An 11,786-nucleotide genomic window follows, 5' to 3' on the forward strand; every position below is an offset into this window, starting at 1 on the left:
GAAATGTCCCTGCAACATGAATTTTTCCACCTGCTAGGGCCAAAGATTGGGACAGTGAGGGGGGGAGTCCCATTCCCCATTCCCTAGCCTGGAAGTTACAGACTGGCTCCCCAGTGTGGGGAGACCCCTGGGCTATAACTACTCCGACTCCACTCCAAAGAAACAACTGAATCTTGGGCTCTGTAAGCTGGCTTTTTATTCAAGAAGTCATGCTGTATTCCACTTCCCTAGGCTGGTAGTTCTGGGATCTGAGAACAAAATCTGGTCGGGCAGCCTGGGGAAGTTAGTAGCTGGAGCTGGGGGAGGGGAGGGACTTCTCATTGATTTCACCCGGTGCTGAAAGGCTCTCACCCCTCAAACTCCCTTCAAACTCCCTTCCTCCCTCTTCCCGGCTCCCCGCACCCGGGCAGAGCGCACCCTCTAGGGGCTGCTGCCGCTGCCACTGCCGCTGCCACTGCTGAGTCCCTCAGGCGGGAAGAGCAGCGCGCGTCTGAACCGGCTGCCCTGGCGCCCTCGAAGTCGAGACAGGGACCACGCTGGGCAGACGATGCCTAATGGGGTCTCTGGATCAGGCGGCTGCGGGTCCGAGCTGCTTGGTGGAAGGCAGGGGCAGGGAGCAGGCGCAGCGACCAAGTAGTCTCCCAGCGCAGAACCACACAGGTCTTTACCGTCCAGGAAGGTCTGTAGGACCAGCCCAGGTTAGAACACGATCTCTAGTGGATGCGAGGGCCGGGGCTAGCTAGAACTACATTTAGTGGGAGAACGAGGTGGGGTGAGACTAAGAGGAGAGGAGAGAGGTTGAGTAATACCTATCGATGAGGTGGGGACTGGGACAGCAAGAGAGGCATCACCCCACTCATAGGGCGAGTGCCAGATATGCAGTGGGGGCAAGGCAGAGGTGAGGCTCATAATTAGTGTGTCTGTAGTCTAGGAACCTAGACCAAGGCCAAAGCAACTGAGAAAAGGACTGGTCAATATTTGGAAGAAGGATCCGTGAGGATGCAAGATGGGGAAAGTGTGCAAAGTCATGACCTGGTAGCTCTTGTGGCTACTTGGAACTGGACTTCTGGTAGGCTCTCACCTGGTCAAAGGTGAGACAGCCACCCTCACAGCTTCCTCCTTCTGGTTGGGAGAGCCAGTTCCTACCACAGGTCAGGTCATCTCTACAGGCTGAAAACCTGAGGAGGGAAAGAGAGGACTAGGGAATCATGGTTTCAGAAATGGAAGGGATTTAGGTAATCTAGTCCCAACCCTTAACTCCACTCCCCAGACCAGAGAGGGCCTCAGCAGAGCTTGTCAAGACTAAAGAAGTCTTGACTCTCAGTCCTGGAGTTGCGAGCCTCCAACTTTCTCTTTCTGAATCCTGTCCTAAGCAATTATATTCAGCTCTGACCACATTCTACCTTCTTTTGTTAAGTCAAAAATATTCTCTGACTACAAACTCTAAACTAGGCATTCAAAAAATCTTCTGCCTTGTGTTCCCACTTATTCAACTTTGTTCCCACAACCTCCCAGGCAAGTTTCTATACCCCACTACAAAGGTGCCCCACTAATTCCTACTTCTGGAACTTAATCACCACGATCCCACCTGGAATGACCCTCCTGAGTCTGAGCTCCCTCCACTCTCAACTAAAGCTATCATCCTAGTCAGAAATGACTTGAAAATGAAGGCTTCCCTGTGTCTTAATTAAATGTCTACTTTCCTTGCTAACTCTTAGTATTGATTCATTTCTGCACCTCTTCCCATGTCAGGGTCTTCCCCTAGAACTGCCCCAGACTCCTAACTGCACTAAGTATACACCTCTCCACTAAAGCATGTCTACAAAAGATCATGCCCATACCCTTGAGTTATTCTTGTCTTACCACTTGTCACAGAATGCAGCACAGATTGGCAGGGCCTGAATTCTCCCATGCCTCTCCAGATGGGTCCAGTTGCCTGCCAATGGTGAGCAGTGAAGGAAATAGGAGAAGCTTTGTAGAAAGGCTTCACACCTGGAAGAGCCCAAGAGAGATCATGGAATGTGAAATTTCAAAAAACCAACTCCACAGGGGACAACCAGGTGGAACAGAGGATAGAGCACCTGCTCTGAAGTCAAGGACCTTAGTCCATAACCAATCTCAGACACTTACTAGCTGTGACCTTGAGCAAATCACTAAGCCCCAGTTGCCTCAAAAGGAAAAAAAAGAAAACCAGATTCATCATACATGTTGAGCTAAGGAAGCAGGAGCTATAGGGTGTACAGAGGGACAGAACAGAAGCCCAGATTTTTTTTTCTAGATTAAAATTTAAGTGACACAGGGAGTTTCTATGGTTGAATCCCAGAATATCTTCAAATTATGTAAAAACCAAGAAAATCCTCTGGTATATTAATTACCAATCTATTTCAGGGTGGACCAGCAGGGGAGGGCACAGAAAGATCGCACTCACCTGGGGCTCAGGCCCCCACAGCGATCCCAAATCAGGCAGATGCCTGCCATTATAGGGGAGCCTGAGGAGGAAGTAAAAGAAATGGCAAGTTGCACTAGAAGAGGGACTTGACACATGTTGGGAAGGGCATCCAACAAGTTTGCCCTCTCCTGAAGTTTTTCAAATCTGGATCATATGAGAGGGATTCTGAATACATCTGGGATCTCCTTAGATTGGAAACAAAATTGTGATGACATGACTCAGTCTTAGGGTGGTGTGTGTGTGTGTGTGTGTGTGTGTGTCTAGATTTCCTGAATGAATTCAGGGAGGTGGGAAGACTGGAGAGAGGGGAGACTATCTGGCCTAGGAAGATTAGAAAGGGGAGAGGTATTACTTACCAGTAGAATGGAGTCCACACCAACCTGGTACACCATTGAACTTGGGCTCCTCATTGACTTGCCCAAAGCCCATGCATTTGGGGCTGCCAGCACCACTATGATTTTCAGCTAGCCATAAGACTCCTTGGGTCCCAACAAGACTCATGGCCCAGGCTAGGCCTAAGATCCAAGTCACATTGCCTTTCATCTTCACCTGAGAATCAGAAATTGAGCTGAGTCCCTGCAAAGAGTCCTCCATAATACCTTTGAAGATAATAGGTTCATTGTCCTGTTTGGTCTGTCTTGATTCTTCCCAACTACCCCTCCTCACAGAGTTGTACTGCCTGCTGATGGTAGGGGGAGGATCTTGCCTTTCAGATAAGGTTTTGGTTGGCCACACAGTTCATCCTGGCAAGAACTGCCTACTCATTCTTGGGATCCCTGATTTTCTATTCTCAATTCCTTCAGGCCAAATCCCCTGGGGTACTGCCCCACAGTCTCATAGTATCAGCAAGAACCCCAGTTTCCTGACCCTCAGATGCCTCAGCTCTGTACCTTCATCCAGGTGTCTTCTCTGGTCTAAGCACTGGTGACCTTGACAAGGGCCAGGGCCATGGTTACCACAAGCCTACCCCACCTCCCATCCCTCCCTCATTCTGCTGAGCCAAATCGGCTTAGCTGTGACTGCTCATCCACACTATCTGGTCCACGTGTGATCACAGAGACCCATCTCTGCATATAACTAGTTGTCTGACACTTAAGACTCAGGTTGTGAGTCTAGATTGGTGAACTCTGGGGAATCCCACTCAATGGAATTTAACTATTTGGTCCTCCAAAGGAATCCCTGGGTTCCTGAAAGTTTTGATCCCAAAGAGGGGGTGAAGGGAAGGCAGGGACATGTTTCCTGCTTCCTTCAGTCCCATAGACCCTGATCAGGTGGGATTTTACCTGGCTCCAACCTCTCCAGGTAGCACTGTTCAAGGTTCGCTGCTCCCTGCTTCTCCTACGGTCGATCTTGTGAGGGCTACTGGACCCGGGCAGGGAGGGAGGAGTCCATCCAGGAGAAGGAGGGACCCGGTGGGATAGGGTGGGGAGGGCAAGGAGATGTAAGAGGTTAGGGCGGGGCAGAAGCCGACTAGGGGCCACCCCTACAGCCCAAGAGACAGGTTTACAGAGACTATTAAGAATGGTTTGGAGAAGTTAACAAAGTGAACCGAGTGGATCTCAAAATATGTCTCTGTGTAAGCCCGCTCTCTCTCTCTCTCTCTCTCTCTCTCTCTCTCTCTCTCTCTCTCTCCCCCCCTCCCTCCCTCCCTAACCTCCCCCTCTGTTTCTGTCTCTGTCTCATATCTCTGTCTTTGTGTCTGTAAGGATCTGAGAATTTGTCATCATTAGTGATCACGGGGGAGGGAAATGGGAAAAGTGTCCCCTAAAAATTACTGTATATGGCTGTCAGTGTATATAAAAGCATTGTGCATTGTGGAGGGGTGTAACAGAGTGTGTTTCTTTGTGTAATTGATATTTGTGACAGTTTCTAATGTGTTCTGTATGTTGGGGGCTATAGGAAGTATCATGGGGGCAAGGGTCTGGATTTCTACCTTCCAGCCTCACACATTTTCTTATCTGTATTATTCCCAGGTAAGGGAGGAGCTGGAGACAAGAACAGAGACAATCTGAGAGTTCTCAGATGAATGAGGGATGAGGTAGCCGAGGAATAACTGTACTAATGGGATGATCCAGAGTCATCCTCTTCCTCCTTCATCAAACCAGTAGGAAAAACCCGTGCCTAAACTGCTTCGAGTTTTGGCAGCAGCTACCCGCTGCTTCACACCAGCTCCACACCCAGCCTTAGCAGGAAAATCTGATTTCCTTGGTTTGGGCTAATGGAAGTGGGTGAGATCAGCACCGCGGAGAGCGACAGAGACCTAGGAGAGGGCTGGAATGAAACAAAGATACAGGGCGAGAGAGGTAAATACCCAGAAAAATACCGAAGGAAGAAGTGAGGCAAAGGCGGAGACATACATACAGTGAGTCCTATACAGAAAGATGCAGAAGGAAACGTAGAGTGAAATGATGAGGCACCTATTTGTGGGTAGTAAAGATTCAGAGGAATAGGAAGGGACACACCGAGAGGCACTTCCCTCAATCCCTTCCAAACCCCCGCGGTAACCTCAGGACTGGTCGGCAGGTGGCGTTGATGCACAAGGTGACCCCAGTCTCTGACACTGGGGTCAGGAGTGTCACTTCCCCTAGGGACTTGTTCTAGTGCTGGTTCAGATGGAAGACAGAATTATTGAGATCAGCTCGGTCCACTCTGCAGCAGCCCAGAAAGTTCAGTCTGCACACTGGGTCATCTGTGTTGGCTGTGGTCCTGAGACTCCATTAGCTGAGAATAAAAAAACTGGGATCCTAAATGGAAGCCAGGGAAATCCAGTGAGGAGGGAAGAGGATGGAGGAGGGCGAGGCCATCTTGCCCACCTCAGGGAAGGAGGACCTTGGGCCTTTGCTCACCTTTACTTTGGAACCAAAGGTGACTGGACTGAAAAGGACTTCCTAAGTATGTGGGGAAAGAGCACAAGGAAAAGATCTTATGTGTGCACCAGAAGAAACAACGGGAATTCCACAGGCAAGGGCATGGATGGACCTCCTCTCTCTCTCTCTCTCTCTCTCTCTCTATTTCGGAGGCTGTTTTCTCTCCCCTCCATATTCCTCACATGGATCCTAATATGACCTATAAATCCTGCCCTGTGTTGGTCCAGGCCCAGGTACATCCAGTTCACACTAATCCCTTACGTGGGGGGTGTGGGTGGGGATGGGTGTCCCTCTAAGGGAGTATCTGTTTTTTTAAAAGGGTATGTCTTTCTTTTGGCAGGGCTGGAGGGGTGATGCCACTGTATGGGGAGAGAGAGGCTTTCTCTACAGGAGAGGTCTCTGTGAAGACGTCTTTAGAACCTTGTCAGGTTTCTTTTCTGTGGCTAGGGATCACGTCTTTGTGAGGGGACTGTGTGTCTAGGTTGAGGTGTCTCTCTGGTGGTGGCCGTGGCTGCGGCTACAGCTCCCAGACGCAGTGACTGTTCAGGCCGCCCCTCGTGGCTCCGCCCCCGCCCCCCACCTTCTCCCGCCGCCACGGCTCCTCCCTCCCCCCCACTCCCTCCCTCACAGGGGGCCGGAGAGCAGCCGCTCCCTCTCCCGCCGCCGCTGCCGCCGCTACTGCTGCCGCCGCCGCCATGGACGATTCCGGCATCATCCGGCGCCGGAGGCTTCAGGTACACTGGCCCAGCCTCACCGGAGCACTGGCTCCGCATTTCCCGGCCCCAAACCCAACCCCTCATTCTCTTATCTCCAGCCTTGTAGTCCTCTTCATTTCTCCCACATCCTGGTCCCGCATCCACTGCCCCGCATTCTCAGAGCTCCGGTCTAGGCTATTCGTTTCTTAGCTTCGGTCTGGGCCCCTACCAGGGCTAGGTCCGCTGGGGCTGCGGGGCTGCGGGGTGCGGAGTAAGCTGTGGGTTGGTGTGGGGACCAGCGATGAAGAGCTGAGAATGGGACTGGGGCCGATACTACTGAAATAGGAGCACTGGAGAATGTGGGATTCGGGTTAGGTTTGGGGTAGGGACAGTGAGGGGCTGTGGTTTAGAGACCAGGCTGCTTCTCCATTCCTTGGGAGGGCTGTTGGGTCAGGAATCCCTGGAGCTGGGGCAGTCTCCTGAGCATTAAGACTTAACACAGCCCCCTGCGACCCCAGCGAATAGCTTGGCCACAGCTGCAGATTCACATTCTCCACATCCCCGGCTCCCGGTTTCCCTGCTTCAGCTGTAGCTCGAGCCCCTCCCAGGCTTGGGTCCATCGAGGCTTCTGCACAGGGGCTGGGACTGAAGGTACACATCTGGGGCTGGGGCTGGGGTTGTCTCTAGTTATTAGGGCAATGACCCGCCCAAAACGCCGCCCTGCGTCCTGCCGCGTTAGGAGCGCGGGGAGGTCCGCGGAACAGCCTCCACCCTCTGGCCAGAGCTCTGCCCCACTCTCTGAGGGTCCAGGTAAGGGTGGAATAGAAGGAGGGCTAGGGCCAGGCCTAGGGTCAAGCTGAGGTTCTGGATGCTGCAGAGGCATGGGGCAAGGATAGCGGGTCCCCAGATTCCAAAGGGAACTGGACAGATTCCCGGGGTTTTTCTGGAGAAGGGGTCCAGGGTAGTTCCTGGGGGCACCGAGCCAGCTTTCCGACTCCGCTGAGCCTAAGTGGGAGGAGAAGAATGGAAAGTTATGGCCCTGGGGAACCACTCCCCTTTCTTCCCTGAGGCCCCCGGGGCCACCCTAGCCGCGCCTCTGTCTCCACGGCCGTAAACATGTTTGTTCTAGGACTGGGGCTAACCCATTCAAGAGCTGGGGCTGGGGAGCCCTAACTGATCACTAGCTCTTCCTCTCCCCACGCCAGGAGGGGACTGGAGATCCTGTGCAGTACCCATCCCCGTTCCTTCCCCCTTGTCCCCACCCCCACCCCCTACCCCGGCCGGGCCAGCTGGCCGGTGGGCGGCAGCGAATTTTAGCTCCTTACTGTCGCGGGAATCTCGAGGTCGAGCTGCGCACGCGCGGGAGGGGGCAGGCTGCCCACTAAAAATGGGAAACTGAGGCCCAGAAAGAAGGAATGGAATAGCCAGGGGCATGGCAATGAGACCTGGTGTCTTTGGCCCCTGGCTTGGTTGGACTGGATGGCCAAGCATAAACTGGATGATCCTTTCTGCCTTAGTTTTCCCTGCAGAAGAGTGAGGGTCGCCGGACTTTTAAGAATTAAGGCAGAGTGATGCTATTTGGGCATTGCTTCCCACAAATCCGGGAAGTGTTGCAAACCACGTGCATGCATCCTGTTGTCCCCTCTACACAGTCATCTCCCCTCTGGCCCGAGGAGGGAATTTAAGTCCACCATTCGGACTGCATTAGTTTAAGGAGCAGAAAAGGTTTCTGGGGTTTGGTCCCCTTCCTTTTGTGTGTCTCCTTTCACCATTTCTCCACCCAGTCAGCTTCTAGCGGAAAGAGGAGATACTATGTAGAAAAGAATCAGGAATGGGTTAGGCAGTGCCTGGGGGGTGCAGTCCAGTTAGATCTGGGGTGAATAGAGTAAGTAGTGTAGCAGGAAAGAGTCGGGGCAGACAGCAGTAAGAGCTCTGGGTGTCGAAGGAGGCGGGTTCAGGTAATCAGGGAGATACTGGAAGCTCGGCGGTGGGGGAGGAGGGAGCCCGTCTCTGCCTGGAGGCAGGGAAAGGTGTGGATGCAGGGCTGTGGGGTCAGCTACTGGGGAAGGCCGAGTACGGACTGAAGCCTTGTGAAGGTGGGGGAGAGGAAGAGGAAGGGAAGAAAGAATGCCTTAGTTCCTGGAAGGGGAGGTGGCTGCGGCAGAGACCGTCGGCCTGGAGGAATACCTAGGCCGGTGTGGACGGACAGGCACGCTCCCTGCCGGCTTGGCTAGAGGGTCGAGACTCGGTTCTGCTCTGGCCAGGCTGAGGTCAGTGGGAGAAGGGGCGGGGCCTTGAGGGGTGTGGTCCCGTAGCCCTTTCCCATTGGCTCAGTGCCACGAGGGCTTTCCTCTCTTCTGGTTCCGCCCGGAATCTGGGGGGGTGGGGGGTCCGGCAGAAGTAGGCGGAGCCAGAAGAGGACTCGGGGCTTGGAATGAGCTGGGCACTTAGTGGAGTTGAGCTTTTCCAGGACTGAGCTCTGGACTTGAGGCTGAGGAGGCTCTCTTCTGTGTGCGCGCACGTGTGTGTGTGTGTGTGTGTGTGTGTGTGTGTGTGTGTGTGAATTCTGTGAGGCTGAACATTGTTCGGAGGAGTCGTGTCACTGGGGACCGAAAGCCTTGAGGAGCCTGGGGGTGTGGGGAACTAGAAACCCTGGGAAGTGTGGGGATGGAGAAGCCAGGCGCGCTTCTTTCTCTCTGATCCCCTCCAATTGCCCCAAGCGGTAGAGCCTGGACTTCCCAACTCGCCCAGGTGACCTCTCTCAGTCCTCAGCAATTCTGATTCTGTGATTCTTTCCGTCCCCATCGCCCCCGCCTCTGTCAAAGGGTGCGCCCTGATGTCAGAGGGGTACGGCCCTGGCCACGAGGTAGCGTCTATTCGAGGCGGAGAAACTGGAGCACCCCTCTAGTCCTCAACAAAGGGGAAGCCTGGTCTCCGAACCCGAAGTGGAGACAGCGCTCTGATCCTCTGGTGGGGGAGGGGGCCTGGCAACCAGGTTCCTTGGATTTGATCATTGGCCCCCGGAGCTAGGAGATACTCGTGGTGTCAGAAGTGACAATACCGGAAGACAGAGTCAGCGGCTGCAGGGCTCCAGAAAGAAACCCCTAGACTCAGCTCCACCCGCCTTGCCCTGACCAACCCTGGCACTTCATTTCCGGGGACTGGGTTCCGTGCCACAATTTTGCTTAGGCCATTGCGGACGCCCGGCGGGTCCAGATTAACCTGGCCCCTGCTCATTCACTCAGGACTGATAAAGACGGCATGAAAACCTGGCCTGGATTTCAGGGGCCTCCCAGGCGGAGAGAGCTCAGTGAGCTCTTAGGGACTGGAAGGGGCAAGAAGGAGGCCGGGGACTGGTGCGTTCTCAATGAACAATTGCTACCCCTCTGACCTGCTCTTTGGGCCCCAAATTCCACCTTCAAATCTTCCTTTTCTCCAGGAGCTGGGTATTGCTTCCCTAAAGGATAGGGGATACTCCTGGATAACTCTATGATTCCTAGGGGCTGGATCAGAGATGATTCCAGCCTCAAGCATGGCCCAGTGGGAGCAATGGACTTGGGAGTCTAGTATTCCTAGCTCTTTGGCTAACTATGTGATCTCAGGCAAGACACTTCTCTAGGCTTCAGTTTACTCATGTATAAAGTTAGGGGTTAATTGCATTAATTTGTGTTCCCTTTCAATACTGACACCTATATCCTAGAAACTATTATGTCCTCCACATATATATAAATCTTTTTCTTTTGACCCTAGTCCTTCCCAGAAAAACTGGAAGGGTGAGACTTCCCCAACCCAGGACTTAGTAAATTGACCCTAGGCCTTTTCTCTACAGAACCCTTCCCCCATCTTCAAATACAGTTTCCCTTAGTCACCCCTTTCATCATTGACTCTCCTCACAGCGGAAGAGTCCAGCTGGTCCCAGGGTTGACCCTGACAGATGTCAAGGATGGAATATCTTCTTTTTCTATAACCAAACAAACCCTAAAAAATGGCAAATTTCAGTTTGTAGCCTACTAGGAAGAACTCTAGGGTAGGTATGACTAAAGAAAATTTTAATGCTAGCAAAGTGTTCTTTCTGAACCATTAAACATATATTGGGAAAATGTCATAATTGTTTCTATTTTGCTTTAGTTTCCCCCATCTCCCTTTCTTGAAATTAAGGGTTTCCAGGACCCCAGACAATTTGAACCAGTATTGATGAGCTGCCTCAATAGAGGTAGCAGGAATGATGTAGGGGGTGAAGAGAACAGGACCAGGAATCAAGTGACTTGGATTCAAATCTAAGCTTTGATGCTTCCTGGTGTGTGATTGTGGGCAAATCACTTCTCTGTCTCAGTTTCTTCATCTGTAAAATAGGAAAATAATCTTTGCCCTCCCTACCTCCAAGGGTTGTTGTGAGGAAAATGCTTTGTAAATGTTAAGCTGCTGCAAATGGCAAATGGAAGGAGGGCTGTTATTTGGCCCTGATCAACACTTTCTAGATTTGTGATTTTGCTGTAAGTCACATCAGTTCTCTGTGCTTTAAATTCCTCCTCTTTAAAAACATAAGCTATAATTTCAAAAGCCTTTAAAAAAAAAGGATATCTGAAAGAGGGACCCAGGAACTTTCATTTCCCTGGTCAGTTACTTTTCCCTCATACTGTAACTGGCCAGTTTTTGTTTTGACTTGTCAGGGGGCAAATCTGCAGCTTCTCTTGGATTTATGGAATGACTTATTGGTCTTCATTCAGGGCAAGGTCACTTTGAATTTAGAAAGCATTAGGGACCCCCACCATAGGGTGTGTTAATGACTCATTTCCTCCTGATCCCAGAGGCTCAATCCACCCTGAGTTACCCTCTGGGCCATCCCTGCTTCATCCCTACTTGGGATTTGCATTACCTGCCTTCCCAAATGACAAAGGGAAAAGGTTGGTCCTAGTCTGAGGGGAACATGGAAGGAGGGAACATTTGGTGGAGATGATGGATCTCTGCTCTTAGAGCTGTGCCAGGAGGGACGGAACACAGTCAGTATCCCTGAGACTGTCAGGATCAAAGCAGGTACAGGAACCTGGGAAAGGGAGGGAACAATAGGGGTGGCTATGTGTCTGTCTGCTGATCTTCCAGCCTGAGTACCCTCACTTTCCCCATGTTTGCCTTTCAGAAGGACCTGCCTCTGCCCCGAAAGAGTAGCAGGTGAGTGACTGGAGGTTCCCAGGGGTCAGGGTGGGACTGGGAGGAGATGAAGCTAGGGCCTGGAGCCAGCTTGGGGGCACTGGGGTCTGGAGGCGCTCTGAGCTGAGGGGTGCCAGCATCTGGGGGCTTGGGAGCTCCCGAAAGCTCGAGGTGCTTTCTGAGGGTGTAGGGCCTGGGAGTTTGGGGACTTGGGAATGCTACGAAGGACTTGGGAGAGAGGTCTCTTTGGAATTTGGGGAGCTAGGCCTGTGTGTCCTGCGGGTGGAGGCCTAAACGCTGCCTCCTGGGGGGTCCTCCCTCATGGGAAAGACTGGAGGCGTGTACACAGACAGACACAGACACTCGGGGCCACGTGCCGCCTGTTCAGGCGGGGCCTCCCCCTCCCCCTCCCTCCTTCCCTCCCTCCCTCCTCCCTCGCTCACTCCGGCCCCCGCCTCCCCCGTGCTCCCTCCCTTCCTCTGTCCCTCGCTGGCTCTTTTGCTCGCTGCTCTCGGCTCTCCCCGGGCTGGGCTGGGCTGGATGCGGCTGCGGCTGCGGCGCTGAGCTCCCCGTCCCTGCCCTGGCCCCGGCCCCGCGCACCTGCCGCCGCCATGTCTCCACCGCCGC

At 52.9% G+C, this 11,786-nt stretch overlaps 1 protein-coding gene and 1 long non-coding RNA gene across 3 annotated transcripts; both read right to left on the minus strand.

Annotated features, from left to right (window-relative positions):
* Positions 1-218: 218 nt before the first annotated feature.
* RTBDN (retbindin) lies at positions 219-4,025 on the minus strand. 2 transcript variants are annotated; one of them, XM_074199617.1, is made up of 5 exons: positions 3,733-4,025; positions 2,429-2,998; positions 1,864-1,992; positions 1,082-1,178; positions 219-681 (listed from the first exon to the last, which is right to left on the minus strand). In XM_074199617.1, exons 2-5 carry the CDS (start codon positions 2,542-2,544, stop codon positions 421-423), a joined length of 603 nt encoding a protein of 200 aa, XP_074055718.1. In that variant the 5' UTR covers positions 2,545-2,998; positions 3,733-4,025; the 3' UTR covers positions 219-420. The 2 variants fall into 2 exon arrangements, with proteins under 2 accessions (XP_074055718.1, XP_074055719.1); XM_074199618.1 differs by lacking the exon at positions 3,733-4,025 and having other exon boundaries at positions 2,429-3,030.
* A 6,018-nt stretch (positions 4,026-10,043) lies between these two features.
* LOC141500382 (uncharacterized) lies at positions 10,044-11,752 on the minus strand. Its single transcript, XR_012471915.1, has 2 exons — positions 10,888-11,752; positions 10,044-10,353 (listed from the first exon to the last, which is right to left on the minus strand). It is a non-coding gene; the product is annotated as an uncharacterized LOC141500382 (long non-coding RNA).
* Positions 11,753-11,786: the final 34 nt, after the last annotated feature.

Source organism: Macrotis lagotis, chromosome X, assembly GCF_037893015.1.
Source record: "Macrotis lagotis isolate mMagLag1 chromosome X, bilby.v1.9.chrom.fasta, whole genome shotgun sequence".
In the NCBI taxonomy this organism is placed as follows: domain Eukaryota; kingdom Metazoa; phylum Chordata; class Mammalia; order Peramelemorphia; family Peramelidae; genus Macrotis; species Macrotis lagotis.

Bases quoted from the DNA above. Each gene is read 5' to 3' on its own strand.
- RTBDN (XM_074199617.1), bottom strand. From the start codon at position 2,544: ATGTGTCAAGTCCCTCTTCTAGTGCAACTTGCCATTTCTTTTACTTCC. The intron at 1,179-1,863 runs GTAAGACAAGAA...TTCCCTCCTCAG, and splicing joins GCTGCATTCTGTGACAAGTG to GTTTTCAGCCTGTAGAGATG. The intron at 682-1,081 runs GTGAGAGCCTAC...CTGGTCCTACAG, and splicing joins GCTGTCTCACCTTTGACCAG to ACCTTCCTGGACGGTAAAGA.